The 14,495-nt window shown below is 36.2% G+C and overlaps 1 protein-coding gene and 1 long non-coding RNA gene across 2 annotated transcripts; one reads left to right on the top strand and one right to left on the bottom strand.

The window, feature by feature from the left end:
- The first annotated feature begins 220 nt into the window (after positions 1 to 220).
- LOC130463035 (uncharacterized) lies at positions 221 to 1,370 on the top strand. The gene is made up of 3 exons (XM_056832053.1): positions 221 to 824; positions 1,099 to 1,196; positions 1,338 to 1,370. Exons 1-3 carry the CDS (start codon positions 221 to 223, stop codon positions 1,368 to 1,370), a joined length of 735 nt encoding a protein of 244 aa, XP_056688031.1.
- Positions 1,371 to 1,765: 395 nt separating this feature from the next.
- LOC130464400 (uncharacterized) lies at positions 1,766 to 6,418 on the bottom strand. The gene is made up of 4 exons (XR_008924800.1): positions 6,037 to 6,418; positions 3,001 to 3,938; positions 2,627 to 2,695; positions 1,766 to 2,336 (listed from the first exon to the last, which is right to left on the bottom strand). It is a non-coding gene; the product is annotated as an uncharacterized lncRNA (long non-coding RNA).
- Between the last annotated feature and the right edge of the window lie 8,077 nt (positions 6,419 to 14,495).

Genomic DNA, 14,495 nt, shown 5'->3' with positions numbered 1-14,495 from the left:
AAAAGCAATGCATTTGCTGGAATTTCAAGGCTCCTACACTCGTACCAATCTCTAACTTCTTTAGAACTTGGGGGAGCAAATTTCCTTACAAACGAGTATGCAGAGTACTTGTCTCCGTTTCTCCATAGTCTGACATCAATCTCTCTCCCTCGGAGTCCCAATCTATCTGATTCATCTTTTATAGCGCTCACTCAAAGATGCCCTCGTATGCCATCTTCAAATGACATATTCAAGCCTCAGAAAAGAAGAATGCAATAATGATGGCCTTAGGAAGAACTTCGCAATAAAGGGCTTGGATTTATCATCAAATTCATACTTGACCACTTCAGGTCTGAAAACGATCCTGAATATTTGTCCCAAAGTGGAGAAGATCAGGCTATCTTCTTGTTTTAAACGCGATAACCAACTGGATTTAACTGATATCCTGGAGTGCAACAGGGGACTCGTGAACATGAACTTAACTTGCGAACTGAAAGTATCTAGAAAAGACGCGGTTATCTCAATGTTAGAGGTGTTGAATGTACAAGATTTAGAAATAACTGATGAAGTGTTAGGGATGTTGGTGAGGATGTGCCCTGGGCTGGCTCATTTGGATCTAGAGGATTGCGACGAGTTGACAGAAGAAGGGGTAAAAGAGGTGATAAAGCCGTGTAAAAAACTAAGATTTTTAAGCCTTAGTGCTTGTTTGAATGTGGATGTCAACATTATAGTGTGGATTGTGGATAACATCATATCCTTGAGACGACTCGTCTCACCATCTTACTCATACCCAGACGACGAAGATCAAAAACGTTTCTTGCAGCAAGGTTGCCTTGTTAGTAAGGGTAAAGATTACGAAATGTATTGTGTTTGCTTTGCATTGATTTGTATGAGACTCTTTTCTTGTATTTTGTTGTGTACATTACCTTAATTTGGTTTGGGGTTGATGATTATATAATCTAATGAAATACGAAGTGTAATATGCTAATTAATTTATGCTTATGGTATGCTTAGTCCTAGTCAAATATTGCTACTACTTCAGGTTAGGTACTGCATCAGTTTACAAAAATCTCAGAATGTGAGGTACGGATTACTCATTAACTTTTGATAATATTGTAGTCACTTTTGGGACGCATTTTGATGGTTGCATACTTGATGTACGATGTGGGTTTGCCTGTAATATTCTATCAATAAACAAAGTTGACTTTGCTCTTTTGGTAATTAGATTGGTGGATTTGGAACCTTTTTTGTTGGTGCATTTTAATATTTGTTAACAATGTGTTGGTCATTTTTAGCTTAAGAACTCTGTAATATTGTCATTTTGTATTTAGTACTTCGGTTTGGATTGGTTCTGGCAGTATGGGGTAGTCAAGGTTAGAGGCGCTGTGTAGAGATTGTTGCAGTTGGTGTAGTGCATCAGTTTCTAAAGTCAGCAGGTTCAGACGTCTCAGATCGTAGGCTCATTAGGTGCACTCGTGAGCTGTTGTGGCTGTAGTAAAGCGATGGCGTTTGCTGGTGGTTTATAGGTGGTTGTGTATCGGAGTTATTGCAGGATTGTGTTAGAGGCTACTTGTGGTAATGTTGTATATATGTTCTTGCAATGTAGGTTATTTTGTTGCTGCAGTTGTCACTTGTCATTTAAAGTGAACTGACCAATGTTGACTTTTGGAGGGTGTTAAGTGTTGCTTCACTCGCCTGTGTTATCTTGTTTTGATTTCGTTTTGCAAGCATAATATACTTCGTATAAGCTAGAAAAGCAATCAAAATAGAGAACGATGACATGGTGTTCAATAAACGAAACCTCCATTAAAATATGACTTTTAATTACAGACCAACCCATTCTGATTGCAAACTAAACAACCAAACCCAAATAGTTTGAATCATGAACCAAATAATAGTCATACCTACAGTAATCAGGCTGACTTTGAAAACTGACAACAAAAAGCTGAAAAGTTTTCATAATTTGTAAAAAACAGAAAATTGAAAACAACAAATGATACTGAACGATCCCAGAAGCAAAATTAAAGCTTCCTATCACTATCCAAAAAAAATTTATTGAAATTGCAGCTTAAGTGAAGCTAAGAAGACCACAATAGAAATTGGGTTTATGAAACTGGTGTACCTTTGAAAATGGGATGTTCCAAGATCGTTTGGAAAGAAGATCGTATACGAGAGAACCACCATGAAAACGCCATTAAAATGTTCTAGTTTTCCTGACGTAGCAGCCGTTATAAGAGAACCACCATGAAGACGACATTATACGAGAGAACCACCATGAAGACGATAGTATAGTTGATCAAATAAGTCTTTTTCGCAACAGGAAACCCACACCTATAATTGATATGTTTAAAGGTAGCCTGATGCAAAAAATTTGAGCAGAATTAGGGAAATTGTATGATTTTAGATTGGCAGCCATTTCACGGATAATGAACCACAAATAGAAATAAGGTAACACTGATAAGACCTAGTCTATATAAAGCATGAACTATGTGAAGCCAAATTAGTGTTGGTATCATGAAAGGTTGGTGTACCCTGAGAAATTATATCAGGGATAAATACCAAGTTTAAGACGGCCTAACACCAACCCAGTTCAACAGGTATTGTGGTACAGCTCAAGTCAGTTCAACAGGTATTGTGTAAAGCTCACCTGAGATGCTGAAACCCAGTGTATCATTGACTTAAGTTGTGGATCTCCACCAAATCTTCACAGCACACCCTAGTAAGAGATAGAATGGAGGAATGATAGTAAACATTAGAATGTCAATAATGCTCCTAAATTGCGGAAATTAAAGAATGGGGGAACGATAGTAAAACCCCTAAAAGCAAAATTTAAATACCTACCCCTAAAAAATTGAAAATTTGGGAGAAGATAAGACTCTGAACGTACACCAAGAACCCCTAAACCCCCTAAAACTCAAAATACTCTCATCGTCTGTAGAGTATTTTTACTATGTGCCTTAAATTTAATAGAAAAGAAAGGAAGGACATTGGTCCAGAATCATAAGAACCTGAGCACTTTACCTGAGCCTGCTATATGATCAGGATTCTGTCAAACAGCTGCTATTTGAATATTTTCTGATAATATGCAATTGAAGAAAGAACCTGCAACTTAAGAAGCATTGATTTAGACAAAGGAATAACAAGTTCAGATATAAATAGTACAATTAACTACAGTTCCTTAGTTTCAAGATTTTTTTGTCAGCAAAGGCGGCAATGTACTTATCTCTCTGTCTATGTATCTCTCTATCTCTTATAGTTATCTCTGAGTCTTACTATTTACACTCTCTCCCCCCATCTCCACTATCTCCCTCCTTTTAAATGATGATTTGAATTTTGAAAGGCTAAATGATATGAGATAATCTCGTGGGTAAATCTCCTGATTCCATAAATCAATATAGACTTTTACAAATCATCTTGTGAGTAAATCACCGAATTCTATAAATCAACATAGATTTTTACAGTCATCGAACTATTTCTTCACCACAACATAAACTGATGACAAAAATGCAACACAATAACATCACAAAGACGATTTCAAGTGCACAAACGATTCCAATTAAACATGAAAAAATCATCAGAAATCCTAAGCTAAAATTAACGAAGCGAAGCTCAAACTTCAGGAAAATTAAAGAATATCGTACAAACATAAGGCTAAATGAGAATATGAAATGAGTTATATTGTGAGAAAATCAGTCCTGATTCTAACAAAGCAAACCAGTTCGTGATAAATAAAGCAAACAAAATTGAATCCCTAAAATTCATTATACAAAATTGAATACAAGTAATTGAAGCGGGGAATAAAGCAAACCATATCTACAGCAAGCAGAAACCGACAACCTCAAGTTCATCTGGCGAGATACCCTCTTGTGGTATAGCCGAGTATACTTGCACTTCAGGAGAGCCTGCAGTAGCATAGATTCTTCCTTCTTCAGTGAGAACCCAGCGCTCCCTCTAATATCCTGAAAATTGCCAAAAATACATATTCGCTATAAATCATGCAACAAACCCAAGAAAAATCTAATCTAGTATCCTATACAATTACCAAACATGTATTAGAGATAAATAACATAAATACACAATAAAATCCAAGAAAAAATTTTCTCGAAGAGCATAAATCCATAGGCCTGGAAACAAAAACCTTTTTCCTTATCCACACAGTTAAACGAACTGACCTAATTGTACAAATCACAAATGGCTGAACAAACTATGCAAATTATATTCAGTTAATATAAATGGCTGGACTCTACAAGAATGGAAAAGTTAATATAATTGACCAAGCTTAATAACATGTACTTGAAGACCAAGCTCAACAATAGCTTATAAAAGATATCAGTGACATTGTGCACAAGTCAAACAAGTCACGGAGACACTCAAGTCATTAAAAATACAAGAATAAGTCTCACTATATAGGGGAACATTCGGCTAAAAACTCACTGTATAGTCGGATAATTGCTTGTTTATGCCAGCCTTCACTCAAAGTAGCAAGAACTATTACGGGAAAAAAACCAACTATTGAGTTCTGAAATAAGAATTTGGAGGTGAAATGTGATCAATAAAGAGATCACTTGTTAGTTATATACATCACTCAAAGTAGCAAGAACTATTACGGAAAAAAAAAATACAAGAGTGAGTAAGCTTAGTACTATTAGTCACATTAGACTCAAGAACCTTGTTTCAAGCAACCCTCAAAGTGTAACCAAAATCATTTTAGGCAGCTTACAAAAATTCAAGTACCTATACAGTGTAACTACAATATATCACTCAACCATACTTCCCTGCCACTTACTTCCAAAACATTAAACCTAATTAACTCATCAAAGTTCCACTCTTTCCTGTTTTGGCGATATCTATTTAAGAATGATTCCCAATATTTGTGTCCTGGATATACCTCATATCTCCCCATACCCTCCTAGAGCTAATAGAATTGCTTCAGCCTGCGATAATCAAATACTCAAATAAAATAATTATTCCCTCTGTTTGATAATCTAAAATATCTAAAATTAAAGGCATTTGAACAACATATAATTCAGATAAAACAACAGTGGACGGAAATTAATTTACTATCTCACTTGAGGGTTAGCCTCTCAAGTCTCAATTACATCAAACACGGATGAATGAAGTAATCAAGCTTACTATCACACTCTTATTCCTAAAAGAAGTAGGTCAAGCTGATCTAAAGATAAATGAAGTTTTCTTGAAAAAGGAAAACTTTCCAAATACAACCCTAAAAACTTAACATTTTACGGGTTACAACCTCAAACTCTCATTTTTGTTAATTACAACCCAAAACTTAAGCTCCCTTATTAAATTTCAACCCCGGGTCACATTCCTGCTAACTTAATCGGAATGTGATGTCATAATTATAATTTCAACCAATTTAATCCCAATTAAATGAAATTGAAAACAAAAATCATTAACAAAAATTAACAAAAAGGAATTTACTCCCTCAAATTAATCCATCTTCTTCTCAACTCTGTCCCTCGATTACTCCCTTCCCCAATTACTCCATCTTCTCACTCCCATAATTCTCAAATTGCTTCCCACAAATTCAGTTGTTCATCCATGGAGCTCAACACACACATCCTCAGTATCAAAATACACATATGAGGGCCGCTGCGCACCTCAACACAAAAACACAACTCCAGCAAAGACCGGTAAGAACAACACCAATAGGATGACCACGCAACTACAGTAAATTTAAACATAAAGAACATCAAATTTCTTAGTTGAATCAACAATAGTTATTCTAACTTCTAAGCAATTTGGCTATGTAATTGACCCAGAAACACAAAACTCCGATAGCAAAATACCCATACGAGGGGGCTTTTTGCACCTGCACAGGGATGTACTCGTATGAACCAATTCAACAGAGAGATACGAGAGATACTCGTATGAACCAATTCAACTAAATTGTAGATCCAAAACACAAAACCCTAATACAAAATCAGCCATATGAGGGATATTCTCAAACCTCAGTCCAAAAAAAACACAAACCCAGTAAAGAAATATTAGCAGCTAATCATAAAAAAGCTTTCTTTGAGTTTTCTTTGTTTGTACCTTCCGATGTATCAATGTTGTACTCCTTCTCAGAATCCTCGAACGTGGCCTTCTATCACCATAAAACAACATCCTCTTGAAGAAGAACGAACATTGACGATCTTAAAATCTAGGGTGATGGAAGGAGATGTGTGAAGGGGCGGAGGAGATTGTAGAGAGGAGAGCTAGGGTTTTTTGAAAATGGAAGGGGATGAAGATCCCAGTGTCGAGGAAAAGGAAAGGGGAAACAAAGAGGAACAAAGAAGGCAGATGGTTGATGGAACATGTGGCATCATCCAACATTATGGCAAAATTCAGTAATTAAGGTTGAAAGTTAGGGGCAAAATAGGCAGCACACTATTGCTGCAATAGTAAATTGAAGTTTACATGTTTTAAAGTGTTAGGATTATTGTCCGACACTTTTAATTTTTAATGAAAAATTAACAAAAACGCCCAAAAAACGATACTTTGAGGCCTGTTTTCGCAATTCTATTCGCATGAGTTGATCGTAGAAAATCGTTTTCCATCAAATTAGGGTTTTAAAAATCGAAAAAGCGATGATGTTTGATTTCGGACCTGATTATACGCAATTCATCCAATAATTCGTAAAAAATTCCGAAAAATCAACAAAAAAATCCAAAATTTCGACAGATGCAAAAACAATAATAATCATGCTAATTCATGCTTTGAATACATAAGGCTCATGATACCACTGTAGGGGAATACAGTTAAACATAATAACATGTGCGGAACAATCCCCAAAGCCAGGAAACATGTATAAAGCACAGATTAAGCAAACTTACATTCGAAGCGTGTTGTCCACAATAATCTGTCAACGAACACGAACAAAGAACTCCACTTGTCGTTCCTCTACTTGGTTCACCGACACGATCAGATCCGTCTTGATAATCGTAGCTTAGACAATTGATCAAGATACTTTGCTTTTGGGAAGAACTCACTTTGGAGGCACAGAGAGAATTAGGGTTCTCTGTGTCTCTAGGGTTTGAGTGTATGAATTTTGTGTGTGTTGGAAACAAGGTTGTAAGGTTATATCATTAACCTTACTAACCGACCAAGCAAGAAGCAAGGCCGGCTAGCAAGCCGTGCGAGCCAAGCAACACGGACACACGCCCGCGCCCAGCGACACACTGCAGGTCGAAGCCCACAGCGCGCGCGCCGAGCAGCTGGGCCGTGGGCCTTGCTCGCTCGTTGGCTTGCTGTTGCGTGCTCGCGCCCAATGGGCTTGCCTTGCTTGCTCGCGAGCTTGCTGGCTCGTTGTGCCTTGCACGCTTACGTGCTTGGCTCGACGGGCCGGCAACTCCGATGCCCTTCGTATTCGCGATTTAATATATTTCCGATATATTATTTATCGTTTCGTATACGACGAATCACCGTCGTACGATACGATTTATTCGTGTCGCCCAGCTTACGAATATTCGCGATACGATATACGATTCCGACAAAGGTCGTATCGTATAATACGTTTCCAACTAATTCCCGAAAAGCTATTAAATGAATTTCCGATTCATTTAATCCGGTGATCTGTTACGTGTCATTGGTGTGACCTTGTAGGTTCAGTCAAAGTAAGTTGTGAGTTCAATATCCATCAGAACTCACTGATCGGAAGCATTGCTCCAGCTAGCTGTTCCGATCACTTGATCTCACTGAATTAATTGTTCGCAATTAATCTGAACCTTGGTATTAGACTTAATGCACCTTGGGTGAAGGAAATATTTCCTTCAATTTGTTCCTTCATTATTCTTACTTTTATCGGCAGCGTTTGCTTGTATTTGAGCTGCTTGCCAGCAGTTGTCCAAAAAACGAACAATCTAATTAATTGTGTTGGGAAGATGAACTTTATCACGGCGAAGCTGATGAATTGAACATGTGCAACTTGTACTCAAAAGATACTGATGAGGCATTTCATCCCAAAATAAGTGGCTGGAAATAGAAAATTTCAAATGTGGAGTCTCAGAAAAACCCAAACCACGATGTTTTGCAGGTATGGTGGAACCAATATGGCGTATAAACATATGATTATGTGCCTGTGAGCTATCCGTTCTGTTTTTTACACAAAGCGAATCATATATGTCATGTCAAGTTCGAAGTCTTTTACCAGTCCTGACAACTAACTCTATGCTTAGCTTTAAGATATTAAGCATGGTACTATTAGCTTACTAGTGTGGAGCTGAAGCATCCCCTGGCTTAGCAGTTCTCTCATTCCTCTTTCTTGTAGCTGACCTACTTAACAAATTAACATAGTGGACATAAATTGGTACAATTCGTATCTTGGTCTCACAATAGTTCAGGTATTTAGGTTATTCCGAAAGGTGTTCAGTTGTTTTATACAGAAATGGCGCTGGCAGCCAGGCCCCTCCTCCCACTCCCCCCCATTCCCACACCCCACCCCCCTCTCAATGTAACCAATACTCAACCGGTCCCTGTAGATCGTCCTGGTAAATTCAAGGAAAAAGAAAGCCTCTAACATTGCTATGCAAAGACTTGGCAGACATACTTTAACCAGTTACTATGCTATTTCGATTCTGAAACTACACGCTGTCACCTATTTGGCTATTTCAACAGATTCTAAGCAAAAACTTCTGAATGTTAGGTGCTGGATGCTACTCATTACAATTATATGTATCTGTTAGGTGTAATATGTTCTATATAATTTCACATAGTTTATGTGTTGGTTTGCAGTTTTAAATAATTTCACATAGTTTAGATACTTCCATACTTGATATGCAGTTGATTCTGATTGCTGGAAGCAGGGATTCTTCAGTGGTGCAAAATAAAATTCGAGATAAAACTGTGTCAGGCCATCTATCATATGGTACTCAAGGCTTGGCTTGGCCTGGCTTGGCTTTTAACTGGGGAGAGGTTTTGGGACTTGGCTTTTAACTCATTCTTCATGCATAGTAAATCATAAAAGTTAACAAGGTCATGTATCATCCAATGTCTTCATCTGCTATGACATCATATTGTTGTCAGATTTCTTGTCTTGATAGTTTTGGTTGACATCACTCCTTTCCATCAAACTACTCGTGGGAGTCCATACACATAAAATGGTTTTAAGTTGACTGGACTTAAAATGCAATGGGTGAAGGACATGTCAGATTACTATTTTTTTATTTAAGTGGGAAATGTTATACTTTAGGGGGGAAATGTTTTCAGTTTTTCCGCCACTTTCCTCTTCACAGCGGGTATTTCACCGCCCAAAACTCTCCTGAAAAATTGCCCGCCCAAATTTCACTTGACTAAAAAAAAAAAAAAAAGAAAAAAAAAAAAGAACTGCCCTGTCTTTTGCAACGGAAAATAGTCATTCCCTCAGATCTCTTATCTTTGCCGCAGATTTTTTTGACCGAATTGAAAATATATTAGCACAATTGACTTGGGTAACGTGGATATCTCTGATGATCTTCTCTATGGGATGGCAAAATCAGATCTTTCATTGGTGCACTTTCATCTCATAAGGTGTAGAAATTTCACTCTCAGTGGTATATATGTTCTTTTGAACGCGTATCAGTCCTTACAGTCTTTCACTCTCAGTGACAAATTTATTTGTTTATTTGAATCAATTAATGATATTTTTCTTAGTGAATCCGAATTAACTTATTGTGATTTTATCATTGTCGTATAATCTATAAACCATCAATTTATCAAGCGGAGTAACCAATGTTGTTAGTTTATGATGACGGAGAAACCTATGTACCTTATGTGTGTAATCATTTATTTTCGTGAGTAATTTATGTATGTTAACTTTTCTTATTAAATTAATTGTATATGTGAAATTAAAAATGAAATTATATGCTAGTATATGAATTAATTATTTGATTATATGAATAAATATGGTAGAATGGACATACCTATTTATATGTATAAAAGCATTGTATGATTTATTTAAATTTGTATTAATAATTAACTTGTTTAATTTCATTTGTTATTCCAGAGTACAATGGTTAGTATAGACCTTAATGTTGAACCCGTCGTTGGAGAAAGAACTATTGTGAATTCAACTACGCCTACCACCCCTTGTCCAAGAATATGTTTTGAGTCCGGTCTTGAGTTTAGTGAATTTTACCATCGTTATGCTTACATGACGGGTTTTGAGTTGTTTGTAATTGGTAATAGGATAAAGAAGGAGTACAAGGATAAGGGTGTTAGTAAAATTAACTTTTGATGAAAATAAAAGGAAAATATAAATAACATCCTACTTGTGCACCCTCCTTACAAATTAATAATAATTAAATTGTTATTTATGTTACATTCTTTTCAAATATTTCTATCACTAACGACCAAGCTCGTTATTAATGTATTTATTAATTTGATGGTTATTTCGATCTAATTGTTTTAATTTTTTCGAGTATGTTAGGTGTCTCATGTGTTTTTATGGACAAATAAAGTACGTTTAAGCTCCCTCTCAAAGCCAACTCTTTCATGTGTCCAAAACAATTCTCATTCCCGGATAACCTAGTACACTGACACCTAAGTAAACTCGATCGTCTAAGCCAACCCTTTCATGTGTCCCGAACAATTCTCATTCCCGGATAACCTACTACCATGACACCTAAGTAAACTCATCCTCTAAGCCAACCCTTTCATGTGACCAGAAACAATTCTCATTCCCGGATAACCTAGTACCATGACACCTAAGTGAACTTGATCGTCTAAGCCAACCCTTTCATGTGTCCAAAACAATTCTCATTCCCGGATAAACTAATACACTGACACCTAACTAAACTCGATCGTCTAAGCCAACCCTTTCATGTGTCCCGAACAATTCTTATTCCCGTATAACCTAGTACCATGACACTTAAGTGAACTAGTTACGAGGATTAGCCAACCTTTCGTCCGACATGTAGGTGAGTAGGTGTAAGCTTTTCCAATTTTCAAATTAACTTTTGATGAAAATAAAAGGAAAATATAAATAACATCCTACTTGTGCACCCTCCTTACAAATTAATAATAATTAAATTGTTATTTTTGTTACATTCTTTTCAAATATTTCTATCACTAATGAACAAGCTCGGTATTAATGTATTTATTAATTACATGGTTATTTTGATGTAATTGTTTTAATTTTTTCGAGTATGTTAGTGTCTCGTGTGTTTTTATGGACAACTAAAGTATGTGCAAGCTCCCTCTATCAAAGCCAACATTTCATGTATCCCGATCGATTCTCATTCCCGGATAACCTAGTACCATGACACCTAAATAAACTCATCGTCTAAGCCAAGCCTTTCATGTGTCCCGATCGATTCTCATTCCCGGAAAACCTAGTACCATGACACCTAAGTGAACTCGATCGTCTAAGCCAACACTTCATGTGACCCGAACAATTCTTATTCCCGTATAACCTAGTACCATGACACTTAAGGAAACTAGTTACGAGGATTTGCCAACCCTTTCATGTGTCCAAAACAATTCTCATATTCCCGGATAACCTAGTACACTGACACCTAAGTAAACTCGATCGTCTAAGCCAACCCTTTCATGTGTCCAAAACAATTCTCATTCCCGGATAACCTAGTACACTGACTCCTAAGTAAACTCTATCGTCTAAGCCAACCCTTTCATGTGTCCCGAACAATTCTTATTCCCGTATAACCTAGTACCATGACACTTAAGTGAACTAGTTACGAGGATTAGCCAACCTTTCGTCCGACATGTAGGTGAGTAGGTGTAAGCTTTTCCAATTTTCAAATTAACTTTTGATGAAAATAAAAGGAAAATATAAATAACATCCTAATTGTGGTCCCTCCTTACAAATTAATAATAATTAAATTGTTATTTATGTTACATTCTTTTCAAATATTTCTATCACTAATGAACAAGCTCGGTATTAATGTATTTATTAATTACATGGTTATTTCGATGTAATTGTTTTAATTTTTTCGAGTATGTTAGTGTCTCGTGTGTTTTTATGGACAACTAAAGTATGTGCAAGCTCCCTCTATCAAAGCCAACATTTCATATGTCCCGATCGATTCTCATTCCCGGATAACCTAGTACCATGACACCTAAATAAACTCATCGTCTAAGCCAACCCTTTCATGTGTCCCGATCGATTCTCATTCCCGGATAACCTAGTACCATGTCACCTAAGTGAACTCGATCGTCTAAGCCAACACTTCATGTGACCCGAACAATTCTTATTCCTGTATAACCTAGTACCATGACACTTAAGGAAACTAGTTACGAGGATTAGCCAACCCTTTCATGTGTCCAAAACAATTCTCATATTCCCGGATAACCTAGTACACTGACACCTAAGTAAACTCGATCGTCTAAGCCAACCCTTTCATGTGTCCAAAACAATTCTCATTCCCGGATAACCTATTACACTGACACCTAAGTAAACTCTATCGTCTAAGCCAACCCTTTCATGTGTCCCGATCGATTCTTATTCCCGGATAACCTATTACCATGACACCTAAGTAAACTCATCGTCTAAGCCAACCCTTTTATGTGTCCCGAGCGATTCTCATTCCCGGATAACCTAGTACCATGACACTTAAGTGAACTAGTTACGAGGATTAGCCAACCTTATTAGCAAGACACTTATGTAAACTATGTATAACAATAATATGGACACATACGTATCCCAAAACCAATAATAAGAAAATCACTTAATTAATATGTATACATGATAAACCAAATAACATCGAGGAAATTAAAAACGCATACACACTTCATTAGCAAATTAATGTTAAATCTATGGTGGACCCGGCTACTAATTGCTCATGATGGTATTGGTTCGTTAGTTGATTGGCTGCAGCAACAACCCTTAGTATAGGCGGGAAACAATACAGTAGTGTGTAATTTATAAAAAAAATACATGTTCTAATTTATATTACAACTTAATCTTTACACTAACTATAGTTTCTACACAATACAATTTCAGATTTTTTATTGTATAAAAAATAATAAATCAGCGATTTCCTTTTTTACAATATAATTTAGATTGTATTTTACAAATACTGAAACCAAACAAATACAATTTCTACGCAAAACCAACAATGGCTTCGGCCTCACGTCACAATGGTCACAACTAAAACATTAACATAGAGCATTGCTTGCACGCTGGTCACGGGTTCGAGTACTGGCTTGAGCATAATAAAACGCGCATTTAGCTTCTTCCCTACCACCCCCCACCATTTTTTTTCCCTTTTTTTTTCCAATTCCCTGCAATTTTCCATTTCTATAGATTTGTCAACAACAACCCATGTTTTTTATTTCCAAACTTAAACAAAACATTGATAACATTAGGGGATATGGATATCAAACTAGGATTAATTAACCAACAACAAACCAAATCCAACATTGCAAATATCGAAAAAAAAAATACAAAATCCGAGAAAAGAACTCCATTGACATAGATGCTCCGACGACGAAGAAGGAGATTTCACAACAAAATTCTTTTTCTGGAAAATCAAAACATAAATTTCATAACAGCTCAAATGAGTTCAAGGAGATGATGAAACATTGGTTTCATCGAAATAAATCCTAGAAAAAAAAAATGTATACAAAATAATAAATCAATTATTTCTTTTTTTAAAATATAATTTACATTGTATGTCACATATACTGAAACCAAACAAATAACATTCCTACGCAAAACCAACAATGGCTTCGGCCTCACGTCACAATGGTCACAACTAAAACATTAACATAGAGCATGGCTTGCACGCTGGTCACGGGTTCGAGTATTGGCTTGAGCATAAAAAAATCGCGCATTCATCTTCTTCCCTACCAACCCCCCACCCTTTTTTTTTTTCCTTTTTTTTCCAGTTTCCTGCAAATGTCCGTTTCTATATATTTGTCAACAACAAACCATGTTTTTGATTTCCAAACTTAAACAAAACATTGATAAAATTAGGGAATATGGATATAAAACTAGGATAAATTAACCAACAACAAACCCAATCCAACATTGGAAATATCGGAAAAAAAAAATACAAAATCAGAGATAAGAACTCCATTGACATAGATGCTCCAACGACGAAGAAGGAGAGCTCACAACAACATTCTTTTTCTGGAAAATCAAAACATATATATCATAACAGCTCACATGAGTTCAAGGAGATGATGAAACATCGGTTTCATCGAAATAAATCCTAGAAAAAAAAGAAAAAAAAATGTTTTATTATTTGAAATTCAAATTCAAATTGTCATTGAAATTTTTCAGATGACTAGACAGTGGCAAGGCAATGAGCTGGCATTGTTACCCAATTGGTGAGCATTTTAAGTCCAGTCAACTTAAAATGATTTTAGGTGTGGGTTTGGCGGACTACTCGTGCCAAAGTCATGATTAGGTGCCTGTTAATGATACGTTATTACCTAGGTGGAGGATTAAAATGTCGGAGTTCGTAATTAGTACAGTTGTACATTCTGATAGTTATTCTAGTTGAACACTGATTTTATTGAGCTTTTATTTTGTGTATTTAAATCTAATTTACATCTTTATTTTTTAATTTCCA

Source organism: Spinacia oleracea, chromosome 6 (assembly GCF_020520425.1).
Source record: "Spinacia oleracea cultivar Varoflay chromosome 6, BTI_SOV_V1, whole genome shotgun sequence".
Lineage (NCBI taxonomy): Eukaryota > Viridiplantae > Streptophyta > Magnoliopsida > Caryophyllales > Amaranthaceae > Spinacia > Spinacia oleracea.
This window is presented reverse-complemented; position numbering and strand designations above follow the sequence as displayed.